Consider the following 22,974-nt stretch of genomic DNA (forward strand, 5'->3'; position numbering starts at 1 on the left):
AGCCGTTATCCCAACTGATCAATGATGGCTGGTGCCTGTTTCATCACTGCTTGATATATTTCTTCTTCTAGTTGTTTGGGTTAAAGCTTCTGGTTTTCTAGACTACATGAAGGAATGCATGGATTTTTTTTTTTTCATGTACCTTTTATAAATTTCTTCTAGTTGTATTTTTAACTTTCAACTTTTTTTTTAACTGAGTTTGAGCAACATAATGGGATTTGGAATGACCCCGTTTCAGAAATGATCTCATGGAATTCTTACAAACCCTGCAGGCTCAAATGCAGACTGTACAACTCAAGCTGGAAAACATCCGAAGCATATTTGCGGACCAGCAAGCTGGTTTCAGGAACCTCACTGATAAGCACCTGAACCCCATCCCATTTGTGGTGGCTTCCGACAATTTCAGCAGATCTCGGGTGCCCTTTTTTTCACCTAAGCACGGTAAAAGTATTTCATGTTCACCTTTCCTATCATCTCTCCCTGCTCTCCTTTTCTTTTGGCCTTGACATGTCAATTCAGAATTCATTGTTTTCAGTCCTGATGAGTTGCAATGTTGTTGAAGGGTCACTGGTCATGTTCAAATGACAGTGCGCAAGGCCCGAGTCAGAATTAAATTTACCACACGGTGCTCAGGCATCTAGCTCGTTGTCTCTGAGTGACCCACCTGTTTATGGGCCACTCGGAGTTCTGAGCAGCTCTCTGAGGGGTTGGTCCTGTGCTGAAGCAGCACAGTGGCTCAGTTCCAGGCATCTCATCTGCATCCCCTCTCTCAGTTCCAGTCTTGTTCCTGCAATTGGTCGGTGGGCAGGAGTCCACCCCGTTTGCTCTGTCTGTTTGCACTGTGTTCTGTAGCCCATAGCATGATTTATTTCCTCCATTTTGAGTACAGTACAATAGACAGTATGCTATTGAGTCAGCATTTCCAAATATATTTAGAATGTTTTACGAACGACGCAAAGGTGACACTAGACTCTCCAATGGTGGTTGACCTACGGTCCACACACTTCATTATGCCTGAAATACTGGTAAGGGGCAGCTCCTTGTTTAGTGACAAATTCCTTTATCAAGCAGGTTTCAGGAATGGAACCTTGTCACTAAGTGAGGACTACCTGCAGTCTAGGACTGGGTGATGAGAGCCCAGCAGTCAGTGTGACCATTTCCCCATGTGCAACTGGTTCTTCCCTGTTTACTGCTTCTTTGTCTAAACTGTTATTTGTGTGAGCTTCTAGCAAGTGAATGGCTTGGGTGACAGAATGGACCGCCTTATTAAAATAGGTGCAGGTAAGTAGAACACTTTTGCTGATAGTTTGCTGTTACTGAGTCCCTCTTCTCATTTTTAATTTGTGTTGATAAATTTTTATCATGCAATATCTCTTTCCTGTCTGTGGATCATGGGATTAAACAATCACCATCACAGTGGTATCAAACTATGCTGGAAATCAGGTGAATCTGTGACCCCCCCTCCCCAAAGGGTCCTCTTAACAGCTTCTGGATGTTTCTGAGAGGAGAGTCACCTAGTCTGTGGGGTCCTATGTTAAGTGAATGGTTGAACATGGATCTAAAGAGATACTAGGAAAAAGAATAAAAGGAACACCCCCCCCACACACACACAGACACACCGACAGGGATGACAGCTATGGGAGTAGAAGTAAAATGGTCTGAGAGTCTGAGGATGACAGAAATGCAACATTTTTGGTTGCATGTTCTGGTTCTGTGACCATAGGCAGTTAACTTAACCATATTTAGCCTCAGTTGCCTTGTCTGTTAGCTAGGGATGATAAGGTCTGTTCTGATGGTTGTGAGATCAAGTGAGAACCAATTGGACGATAGGAAGTCCTCAATGAACTAGACCATTCCATCTCTCTCACTAAGGCGTCTTGCTTTACGTTCCACTTAAAGTTCAGTTCTCCTGGGGAACTTTCTGAAGAGATAGCCCTCAAGCTGAGCTGAGTTGAGCTGCGCTGAGGAATAGGCCTCAGTAGCTGTTGCCTAAGACCTATTCAGTCCACCTCCACCCCCAAATACACTTTATTTTAGCCATTTCATATTTCCCCCCTTTCTGAGCCCTTAATGTCATACACTTTCTCTCTGCAGTGGGAGTTGGATACTCTTTCTTTCAAGCATGTAAACATTTTATAAAAGGTACCCATCTTTATTACTTTTTGTCAGTACATTTTCTGAGTTCGTGTACGTGTGAAAACCCCCTTGGCATCTCAAACCACAGTTCATTTTTGCGCTCTGCCTACAGTTAACTTTCTTATTCTTTTTTTCCCTTCCATACTAATACTAACCAGTCATTCTTTCCTCAAGATTAAAATTACCTGAAAATGACTACAGAAAGAATAGATAGTGCTTCTCAACCTTTTTTCATCAAAGGACCACTCAGAAAGAGACAGAGAGAGAGAGAGACAGAGAGAGAGAGAGAGAGAGAGAGAGAAAGTAGTTGGCAGTGCTGAAAAGAATCAGGCTTTCCTTCAGCATAGATACACAGCGAAAGTATTTTGTTGGAAGTACCTTGGACTTGGTTCAATTTAAGACTGCCCAGTGTGTTTGTAAGGAGGAAAGGAGCTTCCTGAGGAATGTCACATGGATGGATAAATGACTTTGTTTTCCACATGGTCTGCACGTTATACCAAAGAGTCATCAATGCACCGCCATTGTTCATTTTGCCTTACTTGCTTTATAAGTGAGCTTGGTGGTGGCACACCTGGTTGAACAAACATTTTACACTGGGCAAGGACCTGGGTTCGAGCCCCCGGTCCCCACCTACAAGGGGAAAGCTTTGCGAGTGGCGAAGCAGGGCTGCAGGTGTCTCTGTCTTTTTTGCTATCTCCCCCATCTCCCATTCTCTCAATTTCTGGCTATCTATAGCTAACCAATTGGGTCAGGATTGAAACTGGGATGAACACATGGCAAATCCAAGTGAGTTACTTCGCCAACTCCAGATGACAATTTCAGTTACTTACCAATTGATTGGCAAGAGAAGTAGTACTTACTGTTAGTTGTCCCCCACCACCAGGGTTATTGCTGGGGCTTGGTGCCTATACTACAAATCCACTGTATTTGGCAGCCATTTCTTCCTTCCTTCCTTCCTTCCTTCCTTCCTTTCTTTCTTTCTTTCTTTCTTTCTTTCTTTCTTTCTTTCTTTCTACTTTAACTTGACAGGATAGAGAGAAATTGAGAAGGGAGGGGAGATAGAGGGGGGGAGAGAAAGATAGACACCTGTAGACCTGCTTCACCACTCATGAGACATTCCCTGTGCAGGTAGGGAGTGGGAGCTCAAACCCAGGTCCTTGTGCTTAGTACTGTGTGCTCTACTGCTTGGCCCTGTTAGTGTTGACTTGAGGATTAAAAAAAAAAATCAGTAGCACATGTAGGGCTTAGATGGCGTTGAATTGCTGAGTCAACTTGTTAGGAGCTGTAATAAATTGCCATTTAACTGTAGATGACTTTTCCAAGCTTTCTGATCCACTAATCAATTTGCTGCATATGATTAAATGCTTATGTATCCGAATAAAGATTCACTCTGCAAATAATGACAAGCACTAACACCTAGCTCTGCTCTTGCTCAACAATGAAGTGAATGTCTGAAGAGCGAGGGCGTGTGGGTGAATCATGGTCAGTCAGGTGAAGAAAACATCTGGATGAGTCTGCCGCAATCAATGGCTTTCTCTAACAGGACTGAACAATACTAACGTGCACACGGCAGCTTATCAATCCCTCTGATTAGTCCATAAACATATGTATGTTTCATTTCTTAAAAAAAAGTATTGATTCTATTTCTGGCTTGAAATTCTTCTTTCATCTCTCCCTACTTAGGCAAGAAGACTTGGAGACAGAACCAGAGCAACCTAAAGGTAAGTCTCATTCATTCATTCATTCATTCATTCATTCATTCACTTTAAATTGGCTTTATTGCTGCTGCAGCAGAATCAGTGCAGGGTGTGTGTGTGTGTGTGTGTGTGTGTGTGTGTGTGTGTGTGTGTGGCGGGGGAGAGACTTAAACTGTATTTTTAATTTGCTAAAACCAATATTGTGCGTTGGAAAGCCTACTTAATCTACAAGAAAATGCTGTGGTTGCGTTGTGCCTAATTGCAGTGCTGGCACAGCCCCAGGGACGTGAGCTGTTTTTCCTACATCTTGGCTTCAGTTCAGAGTCATTTCTGTAGAACGACTCATGCTAGTTCCAGCTTCTCTCTCCCCTGCCCCCACATCGGGCAGTTAGAATTTGGGTTGCACCTTTCAACAAAAGGAGACATCTTACAAGAGTGATTCCAGTCTCGCTAGTCTCTGAGTACAAAGCATGGACAAAAACTTCACATGGACCCTATTCTGGGCTCACAGAAAGCATCTGTTCATATAGATGTAAAGTCCCCGCTCAGGTCTCCGAGCTGCACTCCCAGTCTATTTCTATCTTTTCCTTAGTGGGGCAGGGCTCTGGTAAGGTGGGCTTCTAGGACACATGGGTGAGGTCATCTGTTGAGGGAAGTCAGGTTGGCGCCATGGTGGCATCTGCAAAGTGGTAGCTGAAAAGCATTAAGATATAAAGCAGAATAAATAGTTTAATAATTAGGAACCTAAAAGTAAGAATAGAGCAGATGAGATTTGGGGTCTCTATTTTGGGAAAAAAAAACTAGGAAGTCTATTTTAGGTATATTCCAAGGGGCCCATGACTTTACTAATTTTACCTGAGTCTGACAGCTTATGCAGGTGGGCTAAAGGTATTATCTGGGGAGATGGTGTCAGAGTTGGAAATAGGACCAGAAAGCTGGATCAGGGAAGAGAGTAGCTCCCAAATATGGGAAAGGTATATACATACCGTTAACTGTAAACCTCATCGATCTTATCTGGGGCCCATGTCTATTCATAGTCTGCACAGGAGCCTTTGTAACCTCTGTATCCCGGTAGATCTGAACTCATATTCCATGGTCATAGCTAGGAAGAAAGACTACGTTATTTTTTTTCTATTTTAAAAATTGTTTTATTTATAAAAGGAAATATTGACAAAACCATAAGATAAGAGGGGTACAACTCCCACCATTAGAACTTTGTAGCTTTTTTTTATTCTGGAGAAAGAAAGAAATTATAGACAAGGAACCATGTAAAATATGTAGCATTCTTCCATTCTTGAAAGACTACATTCGTAAAGAGGGAACATGATAATGGTGGTAAGCCCTGGGCTACTCCTTGTTTCATCACTTATTAGATATGTGACCTTGATCCTCCCTGTTGGACAACTTCTCTAAACCTCAGTTTTCTATTCCCCTCCTCCTATCCCTATCTCCCCCCTCCCCAAACACACAGCACTGCTCAGCTCTAGCTTATGGAGGTGCTAGGGATTGAACCTGGGAACTTTGGTGTCTTAGGCTTGAAAGGCTTTTTGCATAACCATTATGCTATATTCAACTCCTTGAACCTCGATTTTCCCATCCCTGAAATGGAGTTAAACTTGCTTAATTGTGGCAAGGATTAGAATAGGGTATGCACGAAGCATGTACAAACGTACAACGGTGGCTGCACAATATATAGAAAGTAGTCCATAAACGTTTGTTCCTCTCAACTTGGACTTGTAGCAAGTGGACAATCTTTTGCGGGGCTGCTTTTTAGGTGACAGGTCCTGTGCTGCTTTTCGGGGCTCTAGTTGCTACAAAGCAGTGCTGCATTTGCTTGTGTGTTAGGGCTTTTGCAAGTTCAGTCCTCTGATAGAAGCATTGGAAAGGATTCCTGGAGTGTACCTCAAATGGCAGCCATCACAAATCTCATGGAGTTGTCTCAGAAAGCCTGTCTAAGTGGCTCTGAAGAAGTTGCAGAATAAGTCAGATCAGAGAGGTCCGTCAACAACTACCACGTGGCAGAGTCAGAGACCGTCAAGTTACAGCTACTTCAGGATGGCTCTGCACCTCTTGTCATCCATGTTCATGCTGCTACCAATAAGTCATTCAGGAAATGACCAGTGCCATCATGAATCCTTGATTAGTGAATTCTGAGGTTCACATGTTACTCCCTTTAACATTTTCCTTGAAAAACCACTATGCTTGAGAAGCCATTTTGGTTCTTCAATGAATAAACTTTTGTTCTCTGCAAAATCAACTGCCTATGACTCATGTTCCCAAAGACCCAGAGAGGAATCTTTTTTTTTTTGTTCTATTTTAGAGATGAAACTTATTTAATATATAAATTGAGTTCTAAATAGTATCTTAGGTCTGTTCTCATAGGCAGCTCCAAACATTTTTTCACTACTACATATCAGAGTTATTTCTGGAAAACAATAATAGTGTTACTCTTTCAGTTTACACAGTTAGGATCTAGAGGTAACTTAATTTGTGCTAGATTTAATTACAGGGAAATCGTACCTATGCTTGTTGTTAATTTGCTTTTTATTTTCATCATTTCAGATTGAAGTTGTGCATGACTGTCAGGAGAAGAGACCTATGGGCCAACCTTCCAATTTGGACAATGACAACAGCCTGAATGTTTTAAAGAAGTATATTTTGTCTATATACTCATGCCAACAGTTAGCTATTGCAGCCTTTGATTTAATGCTTAAGGCAGATGGGGAGTTTGCATTCACAGAATGGGGTTTCTCCTTGGTATGATAGAGCACTAGCTAAGGAAGTGAAAGGCAAGTATATGATGATTTCACTCATCAGTGGATTATAAAGAACTAAAACAGGGGGCCGGGTGGTAGTGTACCAGGTTAAGAGCACATGGAGTGAAGCATAAGGACAGGTGTAAGGATCCCGGTTCAAGCCCCCAGCTCCCCACCTGCAAGGGAGTCAGTCGCTTTACAAGCTGTGAAACAGGTCTGCCGGTATCTATCTTTCTCTCCCCCTCTCTATCTTCCCCATCTCTCTCCATTTCTTTCTGTCCTATCCAACAACAGTAACAATAACAACAACAGCAAGAGCAACAAAAAAAATGGAAAAAAATGGCCTCCAGGAGGAGTGGATATGTAGTGCAGGCACTGAGCCCCAGTGATAACCCTAGAGGAAAATTAAAAAAAGAGAGAACTAAAAGAAATGAACTTGAAGTGAGAAAAAAAAGCCAACTCTTCTGTAGGACTTTGGGAGAACTATAGTGGTTACTGTTGTAGAGGAGGGGGGGCACAGAACTGAGGTGGCCAGAGTGGTGTGTGGAATTCTTCCCCAATTATCTTATCATCGTGTAAATCACTATTGAGTTGCTAACAACAACAACAACAACAACAACAACAACAATAATGCACTAGATGAGGTGTGGCAAATCTGGAACTGATTCAAAGAAAATGAGCTAGGGTTTTCTAAAAGACCAGAATAAAAGGGACAGTGTTTCAGAAAGATAGCATTGTGTAGATAGTTAATATTCATTTATAGATGTCAATCTATGGTTTTCCCTACTGTCATCACCTTCTGTTAAGATTTTACACATTCAAATATCCCCCCCTCCTTTTTTGCCTCCAGAGTTGTCCCTAGGGCTTGGTGTCAGTCCTATGAATCCACTGCTCCTGGCGGCCCTTTTTCATTTTTATTGGATAGAACAGAGAAAAATTGAGAGAGGAGGGGAAGAGAGATAGAGAGACACCTGCAGACATGCTTTGCTGCTTGTGAAGCAACCCCCCTGCAGGTGGGGAGCTGGGGGCTTGAACAGGGATCCTTACGAGGGTCCTTGAGCTTCGCACTATGTACGCTTAACCCACTGTGCCACTTCCTGGCCTCCCAATTATCCACTCTATATATTATATCAGAATTGTAAGCAGCCAGTCTTTTAGAGTAAAACTACTTCTTGTCCTGGAAATTCATTACTGGGAAAAATTGTACCTGAGATGCTATTACCTTTTTTTTGTCCTCCCAGAGAGAAAAGGAAGGAATTCTAGCTCAGAAATGTGCTTTAAAAAAATCCACAATTTTAAGAATAGTTTTTTTTGGAATTCTTTGCTAAATTGATCTTAAATTTAGTGAGTTAGAGTGAAAAAATTTTTTTATTTAAAAACAAGTCCTGAACCCTCCTCCTCTATCTTTTAAATGTATTTTAAAGAATCTTGTAGGTGGTGCTTATTTTAGAAGTCAGTAGACCTAATTTTATATCTTGATAAAACCAAAATCATTGGTAGTTCCTGTGCACCAACAAGTGTCACCACAGACAACTGCCAGCGATAGCCATCAAAATCTTGCGATTCCATCCGAAACCAGCAAAATAACTAATTATCATGGTTGTTTGATTTTAGCCACGTCCTGAATGAGCTGGTACAGACAGAGAGGGTGTATGTCCACGAACTCTTTACTGTTCTGCTGGTAAGTGACTCAGTAGTATTTTCTCCCACCTTTTCCCAACCCTCCCCTGCTACTTTCATCTGCAAGTGTCCTCTTTGCGACTTGTCAGGGAGGGTATTTCTCCTGAGGCCCCAGGTTTCTTAAATGTTCATATTTGGGCTCTCCCTGAGGAGTCAGACTTGTAGATTCAGAATTTGTTATGGAAGAGAATCAGGTGATCTTGTATTCAGGTAGTGGATTGCCACACTAGTCCCAGGGCACTAGTTTGAGGTTGTGATGGAGCAAATCCAAACTGGCCAGCCCAGCACACATTTGATGCAAATGTCATAGTATTAGTCATTCAGACTTGTTGCCAGCTTATTCTGTATGAATTTATGGTGCTGCCAGGGCTTCCCTGCTTTAAGCTGACTTTTTCAGAAAGAGGGATAGAGACAAAGAGATAGAATTTCCTCTATTGTGGTGGGTGCTGGGCTCAAGCCTGGATCCCACACCTGACACATCAGGTGTCTTCCCAGGTGAACTGTCTCTGTTAAGGAGAACTTAATCACATGTGATCTGGTTTTTTCACATGTGATCTCTTTTTCCTCCCCCTATGCTCTAAGTTAATCTAAAGGCCAAAGAGCTGCCTCTACGTCTTGAGTATAAAAACCATGCTTTTGCTTTTCTCCTGTCTTCAAAATAGACAGCAATGAATTGCTTTGGGAAGCAGAAGCTTTGGGTGTGAAAACAGGCAGCTTGCCTTACCCGTCAGCTATACATTCTGCCAGCCTGGCTTCTACCTCTGGTGACCCAGTTAAATGTTGATGTAAATGTTTTAAAAATAAATTCAAGGGGCCAGGCGGTATCTCAGCGGGTCAAGTGCACAGGGCGTGAAGCACAAGGTCTGGAATAAGGATTCTGGTTCGAGCTCCCCCCCCCCCCGCCACGGCTCCCCGCCTGCAGGGTGGTCACTTCACAGACAGTGAAACAGGTCTGCAGGTGTCTTTCTCTTCTTCCCCTCCTCTCTTAATTTCTGTCCTATCCAACAACAACAGCAATGGCAACAATAACAACAACAATAAGGGCAACAAAATGGGAATAATGGCCTCCGGGAGCAGTGGACTCGGAGTGCAGGCACTGAGCCCCAGCAATAACCCTGGAGGCAATAAAATAAAATAAAATTCAAATGAGATGAGGTGTGTTCAGGGTGGTGTGGCCAGTGAAAAAATAAGTAAAGAGATGAAAGACAACTACCAGATAGTTTCACTCATATGTGGAGTCTAGAGATCTGATTTATATGAACTTGCCAAGAAAAAAAATTAATCCTAACAAAGCAGAAGCAAACAAACTGTAAGACTTATGAGAACTCTGGTGGTTATCTTTGGGAGGGTGGGGATCCAGAACTTTGGTGGTGGGTATGGTGTGGGGCTATACATTGGCATCATACAACCTTGTAACTATTAACCTCAAATAAAACTTAAAAAAATAAAAAAATAAAAATAAATCCATGTCTTTGTTTTGGGTAGGGCTACATGGCTGAAATGGATAACCCAGAGATGTTTGAACTTATGCCACCTCTCCTGAGAAATAAAAAGGATGTTCTCTTTGGAAATATGGCAGAAATATATGAATTCCATAACAAGTATGTAATTACTGAATTGATTTTTCATTATCATATTCTGTAAAGAGTTCTTGACCAAGTTAATAGATGCCACCTAAAACGTTTTCTTCTTCTTCTTCTCCTTCTTTTTTTTTTTTTTCTCTGAAATTTTTGCAGCATTTTCCTGGACAGTCTGGAAAATTGTCTTCATGCTCCGGAAAGAGTGGGACCTTGCTTTCTGGAAAGGGTCAGTTAAGTTTTTACTTGAAAAAAATTTTCTAAATGTGGTCCACTGAAACAGACACTTGTTTTATAAGGGCATATTTAGAGACAAGGTAGGGGTTATTTTTTCACGTCTTTATGTTTTGGAAGGAGAGCTGTTACTCCAGCAAGTACTCAAGGCTGAATTGAGTCTCATTACAGAATCGAATGCACATCACCATTGTATTCAGTGGGGTGGTATCAAATGTTTCAGATGCTCAGTTGGTGACCATGACCCCTACATGATCCCAGGAATCCAGGGGCCATCCTGGGAATGGAATGCCGAGAGCTGGCATCATGTTCGGACCCCTGTTATTTGATCACTGGAAGTTCTAGCAAGAGTGATACCTGCTTTTCCCTTTTATTTCATGCAGAGGTTTAGACTTAAATACACTGTGGATTTCTACCAGCTATCCATGCTACCATAGTAACTCTGCACAGCGGAGAGTTAGTTGTGTATTCTTTCTATTCCACAAGATCATTCAGCCTGACTGGCTTTTCCCTGTCCAAAGAATGAACTTAGTACACTCTACGTCCTAGCCATTTTAAGTCACACTCTCCTCCACTAGAACTTTCTTGTAGAATGTTCTCTGCTAATCTAGTTCCTTCTCTTCCTGGAAGATTAGTTTTGACTTGGTTTGAGTGTCAGTTTGATAGAAGTGACCATCGAAAGCTTTCAAATGCATTTTTTAAAAAATCCCATAAAGTGCTTAAGGAATGAAAAAAAAGAAAGGGTTAGGAAAGACCAGCTTGACATTAAGTTTATCAAGCAATCCCAACTTTAAACTCTCCTCTTCTTTGACTTCCCTGAGCTTCCTTGAGTAGGCTGTCTTTCCTTTGGCCTCCTTCAGCACTTAGTCTCTGTTCCTCACTGGACACTTTATGTTTGCACAGTGTATAAAGTCCCTGTAGCCAGGGGGAAGACTCTTTGAAGCACCTTCCATATCCTTCCATATACATATTAGCAATGTATCTTTGCATTGCTAATAAGGTTCACACAGTTCTTGGCGACCAACAGTGGTTTAATTTTTGCCTGTTAATATGCTCATTTATTCCACAGCCACTTGTCGAACGCCTACTATGTGTCAAACACTGTGCTAGGCAGTGTGCATACCAAGCTCAAGACTGCTCACATAGAAAAAACAAAACAAAACGGGAGCTAGTGTGTACAGTTGACGTGTGTGTGTGTGTGTGTGTGTGTGTGTTTGAGACATATAAATGATTCTATAGGAACTGAGAAGAGGGGCATCTTATATAGACTAGAGGCATGAATAGTGACTGTAGAAGAGATGACTCTGTAAAGAGTTATGAGGCTTTTCTATACAGAGAATGTTAAAGAGTATGGAGACACATTCAATGAAGTTCAAAGACAGCTCAAATCCCATGGACTAGCATGGTTATGATGCCATGATGATATACCACTGATGACCCAAGGACCTTGGAAGTTAGTTTCAAGGTCACTCATTAAGGAACTAAGAAACTAATAGAGGAGGGGTCTGGCGGTAGCCACTGGGTTAAGCACGCATATTACAAAGCACAAGAATCCTGGTTAGAGGCCCCGGCTCCCCACCTACAGGGGGGTGGGTTGCTACACAAGTGTTGAAGCAGGTCTGCAGATCTCTCTCCCTCTCTTTCTTTCTCTCTCTCTCCCTCCTTCTCCTCTCTGTCTTCCCCATCTCTCTCAGTTTCTCTCTGTCCTATCCAACCACAACAACAGTAGCAACAGCAACAACAATGAAAAAAAGATGGCCACCAGGGCAGTGGATTTATGGTTTAGGAACCAAGCCCCAGCGATAGCAAAAAACAACAACAACAAAAAAAAAAGAAAAAAAAAGAAACTAATAGAGCGTATTTCTTGCTACTTGATTAGCTCAGCAAGAGGAAAAAGGTCTGTTTCTAGAGTTCCTACAAAGAATTTTTTTTCTCCCCCTCTTATTCTCAAACTTGATCAATGGAAGTTGTTGAAATAGTCAGATATCCATGTGTCCCTGCACTGAGTCTGACAGAGGGCTGCTGGTCTCCAAAGCCAAACAGGGCTCCAGCCAGCCCAGTACCAGCCCTTTAGGCCACAGTCCTCAGAATACGTGGCCACACTCATTCTTGCTCAGCCATTCTGGATGAAGAAATGAGAGGTGCACAAGGTGGTAATATGTTCAAATTTCCTTTTTATCACAGAAAGATGATTTCCAGATGTATGCACTATATTGTCAGAATAAACCCAGATCGGAGTTGATTTGGAAGAAGTATTCAGAATGTGCCTTTTTCCAGGTATGGTCGTTATACAAGTAAAATTCTATCCTTTTGGGGAGATACTGGGACATTTCTTATTTGTTAATATACTTTCTACGGTTATTTAGATAACTGTAGATGGATAGCTAGGCAGATATATAGCTAGGGTTCAATTGAAGAAGAATTGGAACTTCTCAAAACACACGCAGGTTCTCAAAATGCGCGTGCGCACGCTCACATACACACACACACACACACACACTCTCTCTCTCTCTCTCTCTCTCTCTGATATGCTGCTCTTCAGAGGGAACCCCTTCCAGCTTTGGAGGTTATGTTTGGGACTTTCCCTCCATATCCCCAAGTGACATGCTTGTATTATTTCCTGCCATGGGAGAGGAAAGTTGGCCTGTCTTCCCCTTTCCATACTCCACTATTGCTGTGCACAGGACCCTAAACTCCTTGATAGAGCTACATAGTTCTTTCCTCTATGTAGTGTTAACACATTATGTTTTCTCTGAGTTTGATCATCTTAAATGAATTTTTTGGGGGTCTTCTAACTTGCTCAGTTAGACTCCCCAGACCTGTTGTCCAGCTTTTTCTTTTATCCGGGGATCTTGGTGAATATCACTTCGGGGTTTGGCTTCCCTGTCTGTAGCATAGTGTCTCCAGCTTCCTCCTCTTGGATTGACTCATTTGTTTGGTGAGCCGTATCCTCCAGTACTTTGATGGAGTAATTCTGTCTGGCAGGTGGAAGTTTTTGCAAGCTTATGTTTCTGTAAGTGGCTTCTCCTCTCACACTTGATTGGTAGCCTGGCTGGGCATATATGTCCACCTAAGAAATAATCTACTTCACTTAACCCATGTATCCACAACTGTTTACTGGAAGCCATTAATCCCCCCAATTAAAAAAGAAAAGAGGGTCCAGTGGTGGCTTACCTGGTTGAGTGTACATGTTACAATGAGCAAGGATCCGGGTTCAAGCCCCTAGTCCCCACCTGAATGGGGAAAGTTTTCCAAGTGGTGAAGCAGGGATGCAGGTGTCTCTCTTTCTCCCTCTCTGTCTCCCCATCCCTCTTGATTTCTGGCTGTCTCTATCCAATCAATAAGGATTTAAAAAAGAATAAGCTTCCTCAGAATTTTGAAAGGATTTGCTTCATTGTCTCTTAGCTTCTGTCTTACTTTTGAGAAAGCTGGTGGGGGGGCAGTGGCGCACCTGTTTAAGTGCATGTAGCACTAAGTGCAAGGACCTGTGGAAGGACCTGGGTTTGAGACCCTGCTCCCCACCTGCAGCAGAGATGCTTCACAAGTGGTGAAGCAGGCCTACAGGTCTCTCTCTCTCTTTCCTCTTCTCCTCTCTCAATTTCTCCCTGTCCTATCAAATAAAAGGAAAAACTGACTGCCAGCCAGGAGTAGTGGATTTGGAGTGCTGCCACCAAAGCAAAAAATAAAGGAAAAAAAAAGAAATCTGATTGCATTTTGATATTTTAAAGATTTCTTTTGAGAAGGGGGAGAGGTGGTTGCATTTATTGGGTTGTTGAAAAAGTCATACTATATTTTTATACAGAAAAAAAATGTACCACGACTTTTCTGATAGCCCAATATGTGGTGCTAGAGAACAAACTGAGGTCTCACACAGCAAGGAATGTGTCTATCCATTGAACCATCTCCCTGGCCACCATTTTGATCTGTGTCTTCTTTCTGAGAATTCTCAGGAACTTCTTTTAGACCCAGGGCTGAGAAATCTATACTGCTGTTGGTCCTCCTTCCATCCATTGTGCTGGTCTCATGATGATCTCTTTGAAGTTACAGTCTCTTGTCCAAATTTACATGCTTTTAAAATATTTTGTGCCACACAGTTGTTCCCATTCTCTCTGGAATTTCTGTGGCCTCAGTGGTTGGTATTTGGGATCCAGCCTCAAATTATTGTTCTCTTTTCTATTTCCTTGACTCTTGGTCTATTACTCCATTTCTATGAATTTGATTTTCTTTGGAATCCTATTGAGGGTTTTGTTTCAGCCATGTTAAAACTTTGAAAGAGTCTCTATTTTTTCTTATTCTCTCAACACTTCTTTCTCTAGAACCCCTCCCTTCCCCCGCCATGAATTCAATATTTTCTCTTTTTTATTTATTATTTATTTTTTAAAGATAAAAAATTATTTATTTTCTCTCTTGTTGCCCTTATTATTTTCCATTGTTATTAATATCATCATTGTTAGATACAAGAGAGAAATGGAGAGAGGAGGGGAAGACAGAGAAGGGGAGAGAAAGACAGACAACTGCAGACCTGCTTCACCACCTGTGAAGCGACTCTGCTGTAGGTGGGGAGCTGGGCCTCCAACCGGGATCCTTAAGCAGGGCCTTGTGCTTTCTGCCATGAGCACTTAACCCGCTGTGCTACCGCCCGACTCCCACAATATCTTCTCTTATCCATATGAAGTTTATGGCTATTTTTTTGTTTGTTTGCTTGAGCTTTTTTTCTTTCATTTTTAAATTCGTGATTAATAGTGGGGTATAAGTCTCCAGAGCCCTACCCCACTAGGAAAGATAGAAACAGGCCAGGGTGGGGGTGGGATAATGGATCAATCTGGTAACATCCATGTCCAGCGGAGAAACAGTTACAGAAGCCAGAACTCCTTGTTACTGTAACCCCCCCCCCCCAAAAAAAAAAACAACTTTGATCCATACTCCCAAAGGGAAAAAAGATAGGGGAAGATGACCAGAGCTATATGAGACCCAATCCCTCCAGGACCTGACACGTTTGTCAGTAGGAATCTTGTCTTTATATCATCATTGAAAGGGAAACAAATCTGGAAAACACTAGAGGAATCCAGGCACTATTCCTCTGATCTGAGAGACAAGAGGAAAAAGGGACAGCCACTCAGAGGCAGTAATAGGTGTAGGGGTGACTTTGAAAGGCAGTGAAGACAGGACCATAGAAATAAATGGACAAAAACATGTAGATATAGATATAGACAGATAGTTACAGATATAAAGTCAACTCATATCTGTGACCTAGGGAGAACTGTAGGACTCTGGTGGTGGGAAGGGTATGGAATTATACCCGTCATTATCTTGGAATTTTGTAAATCAATTTTGACTCACTAATATGTCTCCACCCTCCCGCCTCCCAAAGATAACCACCATAGTTCTCACAAAATCTTAGAAGCAGTTTCCACAGTCATCTTTTTTGAACTCCCCCTTTCCATCACCCAATTTCAGGGGGATTTGACCTCCCTAACTCTGGAGTCTTTGTGGAGGAGAGGGGGAAGATGTTTTGTGCTATAAATGAGTTATTTCCAGGCGGTTTCTTCTGCCAATTTGAAGTTCACTTTTTTTTTGTCCAAGGCAGCCAGCTGTTTACTATTTAGCAGCGTGGTTTTCAGCTTTTAGTTGTTGTTGTTGTTTTCTCCTCTGTAGTCTTTTTAAAGTTTTTTAAATTTTATTTATTTATTTATTTATTTATTTATTTATTGGATAGAGACAGCCAGAAATGAAGAGGGAAGCGGGAGGGAGAGAGACAGAGAGACACCTGCAGCCCTAGCTTTTCCACTTGTGAAGTTTTCCCCCTGCAGATGGGGACTGGGTGCTTAAACCTGGGTCCTTGTACATGGTAACATGCATGCTCAACCAGGTGCACCACCCTCTCTGTAGTCTTTCTGACTTGGGGTTTTGCCTTGCAGAAAAAAGAATGCCTTTTACAGCATATTAATTGGGTTTGATTAGTAGGGTGAGCAAAATACACATATCTATATCTAATATTTATTTATTTATTTATTTATTTCCTTTTTGTTGTAGTTACTGATGTCGTCGTTGTTGGATAGGACAGAGAGAAATGGAGAGAGGAGGGGAAGACAGAGAGGGGAAGAGAAAGATAGATACCTGTAGACCTGCTTCACGTCCTGCGAAGCTACTCCCCTGCAGGTGGGGAGCCGGGGGCTCAAACCAGGATCCTTACGCCGGTCCTTGTGCTTTGCATCACGTGCACTTAACCCACTACGCTACCGCCAAACTCCCTATTTTTTAAATATTTATTTATTTTCCCTTTTTGTTGTCCTTATTTTCATTGTCGTTGTAGTTATTATTGTTGTTGTTGATGTCGTCATTGTTGGATAGGACAGAGAGAAATGGAAAGAGGAGGGGAAGACAGAAAGGCAGGAGAGAAAGACAGACACCTGCAGACCTGTTTCACCACCTGTGAAGCGACTCCTCTGCAGGTGGGGAGCCAGGGGCTTGAACCGGGATCCTTATGCTGGTCCTTGTGCTTTGCACCATCCCTATTTTTTTTAATACTTCTATATCTCTACCTCTATATCTATATGTACATCAGCATACCATCTTTACTGTAAGTTGGTGATTGAATTTGATTGTGTATTGAATTTAAAAAATGTATTTATTATTGATGTAATAATGATGAATAAGACTGTAAGATAAGAGGGGCACAGTTCCATACACTTCCCACCATCAGAGTTCTATGTACCATCCCCTCCATTGAAAGGTCCCCTATTCTTTATCCCCCTGAGTACGGATGACAATTCTTGATGGGGTGCAGAAGGTATATTGGCTTTTTATATCTATATCCAGTAGATGGTCCTGGACCTTACACAGGTATAGTTTCTCCTCCTCCATATCCTGCACTTTCTATATGAACATTTTTGTCTTGACCAGTTATCTCTCCCTAATTATGGGTCCTACAATTTTCCCAGGACCCAGAGTCATGAGGATATATTTATGGTGGCAGTGAGACAAGAATCAGATGAAATATAGCACAAGTTGGTGAGGACTGTATTTTTCTTATGGTATATAAAGAAAACACCTATTAAACATGGTCTGATTTATATTCAGTATGACCTATTTGTTTTTCTGGATCTTGGTCTACGAAGCTGAAACTTTTCTTGATTTTCCTGGCTATATTGGAGAAGGCTTTAATCACATTCATTCATAGTCATACTTTCCTTTCTTACCTTTTAAGCTTTCCATGTCGGTGTGAACATATAGGCAAAGCCTTTTTGTTTTAAATTAAAAACATTGCAAACCCCTTTTAGTTTTTCAAGTTATGGAATTGTCTACCTCTCAACTCCTTGAAATGATGTTTACTGTAGTGATTCAGATTTGCCGACCATATGTAGCAGTGAGTTAAAAAAATTTTTTTTTAAATTTTACTTATTTTATTTTGGAGAGAGAGAGAGAGAGAGAGAGAGAGAGAGAGAGAGAGAGAGAGAGAGAGAAACACCAGAGCACTTCTCAGCTCTGGTTTATGGTGGTATGGGGGATTGAACCTGGGATTTAGGAACCTCAGGCATGAGAGTCTGTTTGCATAACCATTATGCTGCCTCCCCCGTCCTTAGCAGTGAGTTTTTTCTGGTAATTTTTCCTTGAGATGTAAGAACTATGTAGGCATTAGATCTAATCAGTGACTGTGTGACATTTTCACAGGAATGTGTCTTAACTTAAATTGACCAACGTCTGTATTTTAACGACAGGAATGTCAGCGCAAATTAAAGCATAGACTTGGTCTGGATTCGTACTTGCTCAAGCCAGTACAACGAATCACCAAATACCAGTTGCTGCTGAAGGTAATTATATGAAGCCGTTAGTTCTTTCTTTACCTCTAGGGTCAGAGGTGTCAGAGCTATTGAAGAAGAAATAGCTGAGTGAAAAGCCCTAGAAATGGGTGGTAGACTCAGTGACTGGGATGGTTGGAGTTGGGTAGGGAATCAATCTCTCTATTCATTAGTGGTACAAGTACCTGAGGCAGAGATGTATACCCCAGACTCTGGCATTTTTGTAATTATTTAATTATCCCTACAAATTGCACAATATTTGTAGAATGTTTACAGAGCTTTTATTACTGTGAAGAATTAAAAACATTTTCTTCATGCTTGGAGACTACGTTTTGCTGAAGTGACTGTTACTCAACATAGCATCTCAAAGTGACAATTTCACTCTGAGTCTTTAAAAAGAAAAGACGAAGATGGCACATGCCTTCATGTAATGGTAAAAGCTTACTAAAATGTTGTGCTAAGTATATACATGCAGCATAACTTGTTATAAAATTATTTCCAGAATGTTTTATGGTATACATTATGGGTAAAACAAAATGGTATATATACATAGAGGACCAAAATCAGTATATCAGTGCTTTTAATACCTGATCTCTGTGGTCTAGGAGGTAGCGCAGTGGATATTGTGCCGGACTCTCAAGCATGAGGTCCTGAGTTCAGTTCCTGGAAGCACATGCAACAGAGTGATGTCTGGTGTTCTCATTTCTTTTTTTATATTTGTTTTATTTATTTATTCCCTTTTGTTGCCCTTGTTGTTTTATTGTTGTTGTCGTTGTTGGATAGGACAGAGAGAAATGGAGAGAGGAGGGGAAGACAGAGAGGAGGAGAGAAAGATAGACACCTGCAGACCTGCTTCACCGCCTGTGAAGCGGTGAAGCGACTTCCCTGCAGGTGGGGAGCCGGGGTTCAAACCGGGATCCTTATGCCGGTCCTTGTGCTTTGCACCACCTGCGCTTAACCCGCTGCGCTATAGCCCGACTCCCGAAAGAAACTACTCTTAAAAAGTGAGGTTATCTTTGGATTCCTCCTTGAAAGCCTGTTAGCCAAAAACTGTATTCATTTTTATCCTGCTACTGATATCAAACACTAAACTCAGTTCCTGGTTTCTAATTATAGGAGCTATTAAAATATAGCCAAGGCTGTGAAGGATATGACCAATTAAAGGAGGCACTTGACACAATGTTGGATATACTCAAGTCAGTTAATGATTCTATGCATCAGATTGCAATAAATGGCTATATTGTAAGTAGATTTTTATGATGGCAGCAGTTCTAGTGGGTAAGCATGCTCCCGTCCCTTTTTTCCTCTCTTGGATCACACTCACAAAAGAGAAGAGGCAGGCAGAGTTCTGAATGTCAGCATTTTTTTCACTAATGCTAAGTAAAGAATTGGCTTTAGATCAACTGGCAGCCAAGTAGATTTGCAACATTCTCCTTGTCTCTCTTGTCCCAGCAGTTTAGATCTTGCTTGAAGGAATGCTTGGGTCTTCAGAGGAGGCCTATTATCCCTGCTACTTGTCCTAGTCTAAGATAAAGATAGAAGGGGGCGGAGTAGAAGAAATCAACTCTTTTGAGTTAGCGCCACCCAGTGGAGAAACTTAGACTGGTAGATGCCATTCACCAATCAGAATTGAGATACCTCCAGCGTGACACAGGAAGCCAGGGGAAAGGAGGGGGCTTTGGAGCACTTGCACACACTGTGTACGGGTGTGAAATTATACCCCCCTAGTCTTCTCCTTTGTAAAGCTTTGTCAAATCCCAAAGTAAAGAAAGTAAGTGAAAAAGGAGGCTTCTGCGACCCCCATCCACAGTAATTATATATGAAACACATGGCATGCACTAATGTAAAAACGTTATGCTGAATACTCCCTTTGAAACTATACGTTATGCTTCAGAGTTTTGGTAGCTCAAGCAGAGCACTACAATGCCAGTGGCACATGTGAATGTCTCTATGCTTTGTACGAATGAGTTTGTGTTTTCTGTTCGAGGGCAACTTAAACGAGCTGGGCAGGATGATTACGCAGAGTGCGTTCAGCGTTTGGATCGGACACAAGAAAGGCGCTACAAAAATGAAGGATTTTGCGAGATTCAAGCCGATGCAGCGGCACCTCTTCTTGTATGAGAAAGCCATTGTTTTCTGTAAAAGGCGCGCGGAAAGCGGAGAAGAGAGATACCCTTCCTACAGCTTCAAGCACTGTTTGAAAGTAAGGCGCTCAGCCTCCTGTAACGTTGCCATATTGCTTCTCATAGATAGGCGTCCTGTTATGTAGAGGTTGGTAGGCCTTTCAGCCTCAGTGGCTGGGCGCTTAGCTTTAGTTTGCCTAGATGATGACACCGTTAGAAGAACACGTACATGAAAGTCAGAATTTCTCTGAAATGAGAGCAAAGAAGGACAGAGCACTCGCTGCTCCTTTCTTTTCCTTTGTCATGCATGCTAAGGTCTCCCATAGGGGGCTCCTTAGTGCCTTGCAGTTCAAAATGATGGGACAGGACCCCCCCAGCTCCCTTAATTATTTTTTTTAATGTCTAGTTCTTTCTAGATAAATTTTCTTAACACACACACGGTAATAATTATGAATGAACTGGGCATAGTATTTGCTGATAAAACTCGACTCATTCACCTGATTTCTTTTTATTTATTTATATTATTATTATTATTATTGTTATTATTATTTCTATTTTCTACCAGAGCACTGCTCAGCTCTGGCTAACAGTGGTGTGGGGGATTGAACCTGGGACCTTGGAACCTCAGGCATTAGAGTCTGTTTGCATAACCATTATGATATCTACCCCCCCCTTTTAAAAAATTATTTATTGGAGGGGAATAATGGTTTACAGTTAACAGTCAATACTGTTGGTATGTGTGTAAAATTTCTGTTTTCTGAAGAACACACTAACCCCCGCCTAGGTCCCCCTCCACCATCATGCACCAGGAAACGAAAGACAACCCCCCACGAGTCCTTTACTTTGGTTGGTGCAATATACCAAGCATAGTCCAAGTTCTGCTTGGTGTCTCCCCTTCTGTTTTTCTTTCTCAACTTTTGTCTATGAATCCCAGAGCTCTTAACCTACTATGTGACTTTTCTTTATTGAGTAAATAATGATTTTACAAGGCAGTTGTCACATATGTACAGTCTCCCTCCCCATGATTGATATCTGCACACCACACTCTCCACCAACTGCCATCTTCCTCTACTTCCCATCCGCTTTCAGTTTCTGACCCACCTGCCCACTTCAGAGTCCCGGGATCTGCAACTGCCTGATGCTAGTGTGTTTCCTCCTGTAATTTTCCTTCCTTGCTTTCTTAACTCCTGCCTATGAGTGAGATTCTCTGGTATTCTTCCTTTTCCTTCTGACCTAGCTCACTTAACATGATAGCTTCACTTTCCATTCAGCATGTAGCAAAAGAGATTTCAGCATTTGTTGGAGCTGATATATATATATATATATATATATATATATATATATATATATATATATATATATAACCTATTTCAAATACTGTTACTGTGAACATAGGTGTGCATAGTTGTTTTGTTTTTATTTGTTTATTTTGCCTCCAGGGTTATCTCTGGGGCTCAGTGTCTGCAGTATGAATCCATTGCTCCTGGCAGCCATTGCCCCCCGCCTTTTTTTTATTGGATAGGACAGAGAGAACTTGAGAGGGGAGGGGAGACAGAGAGGGAGAAAGGTAGATACATCAGCAGACCAGCTTTACCACTTGTGAAGCAACCCTCCCCCACAGGTGGGGAGTCTGGGACTTGAACCGGGATCCTTGTGCGGGTTCTTGCACTTTGTACGATGATGCGCTTAACCTGGTGTGCTACCGCCTAGCCCTGATAGATCTCTTCATATGTGTGTGTTTATATATTCTTTGCCCGGGAGAATTTATGGATTGTATGGTAGGTTCATTTCCAATGTTCTGAGGACTCTGGAGTGTTGACCACATACCCACTAATGATTTAGAAGGACCCTGGCTTCCAGACCTCTAAAGACTATGTGCTTTCTATCTTACTATGCTATTAAGGCACAAACCAGACCAAGTGTAAGATTATTGTTTATCTCAAATATTCATGCTTAACAAAAAGTAGGTTAGAGCTGTTTAATAGAAATATGGGGATATTTTGGGACATTTTGCAGGTGACTTCTGACTGCATTCCAGGTGATGTTAGAAGCTTTCATTAGTATGTCACATTTCTTCTCTAGACACAATCCTTTTCCTTGCTCTGAGGCTCTCACTAGTACTACTTATCAGCTTATCAGCTCTAATTAGGGTCATTTGGGGGCTCATCAGTCGAGCAAAGAGTGAGTTGTTCCTTTAGGTAATTAGGCAGAAATAGAAAGAAAGGAAAGAAGGCAGAAGGAGACTAGCAGAGAATCTCTGCACAAGGCAGTGATTGCTCTGAATAGAATTAACTTATCAATTAGCAGTACAGGATGAAAGAAAATGGGTGTGTACTTTGTACAATCACATGGAGACAAAACCCCAAGTGAAGGAAGACCTATTGATTTGTAACCACTTTCACGAGCTACAAGAAGATGTCACATCATCTTCTGGAAGATTAGCACGTATTTCTTCTCTAGAGAAGTTTCTAGACTGATGGAAATAAAAAGAATCCTTATATACCTGGCTGGTTCTCCCCTCTTCCAAAATTGGATGCTTCTAACTTGTGGTTTCTATAGAGATAAGTAATAATGTCAAAGATTAATTTAGCTGGCAAATGATTATTAGCAAAACATCATTTAAATTAATATTGGATGACCCCTTCCACTGGTGATGAATTACTTAATACTTCTGTATTTGATGTGATGATTAGGTTCATAGTGTACAGTTAATTTGGAACAGGATTCAAATTTCAGTGAACTAGACAGAAGTTCATATGTATGACATTTATTTCAGTCATGGAAATGATGTATGGGGGGCTGGTGCATGCACACGTTATAGTGTGGAAGGACCCAAATTCGAGCCCCCAGTCCCCACCTGCAGGGGGAAAGCTTTGCAAGTGATGGTGAAGTAGGGTTGCAGGTGTCTCTGTCTTGCTCCCTCTCTCTCTCTCCTACCCTCTCAGTTTCTGACTATTTCTATCCAATAAAAA

General features: G+C 41.7%; 1 protein-coding gene across 3 annotated transcripts in view; it reads left to right on the top strand.

Moving 5' to 3' along the window:
• Positions 1-22,974, top strand: part of MCF2 (MCF.2 cell line derived transforming sequence) — a 157,829-nt gene that overhangs the window by 109,641 nt on the left and 25,214 nt on the right. For all 3 annotated transcript variants that reach the window (XM_016190482.2, XM_060183183.1, XM_060183184.1), the window contains 11 exons: positions 273-441; positions 2,095-2,142; positions 3,820-3,857; positions 6,396-6,484; positions 8,204-8,270; positions 9,755-9,870; positions 10,006-10,075; positions 12,265-12,357; positions 17,799-17,891; positions 18,996-19,121; positions 19,867-20,082. In XM_016190482.2, coding sequence (XP_016045968.2) covers positions 273-441; positions 2,095-2,142; positions 3,820-3,857; positions 6,396-6,484; positions 8,204-8,270; positions 9,755-9,870; positions 10,006-10,075; positions 12,265-12,357; positions 17,799-17,891; positions 18,996-19,121; positions 19,867-20,082 — 1,125 coding nt within the window. The remainder of the gene's footprint in view (positions 1-272; positions 442-2,094; positions 2,143-3,819; positions 3,858-6,395; positions 6,485-8,203; positions 8,271-9,754; positions 9,871-10,005; positions 10,076-12,264; positions 12,358-17,798; positions 17,892-18,995; positions 19,122-19,866; positions 20,083-22,974) is intronic.

Source organism: Erinaceus europaeus, chromosome X (assembly GCF_950295315.1).
Source record: "Erinaceus europaeus chromosome X, mEriEur2.1, whole genome shotgun sequence".
In the NCBI taxonomy this organism is placed as follows: domain Eukaryota; kingdom Metazoa; phylum Chordata; class Mammalia; order Eulipotyphla; family Erinaceidae; genus Erinaceus; species Erinaceus europaeus.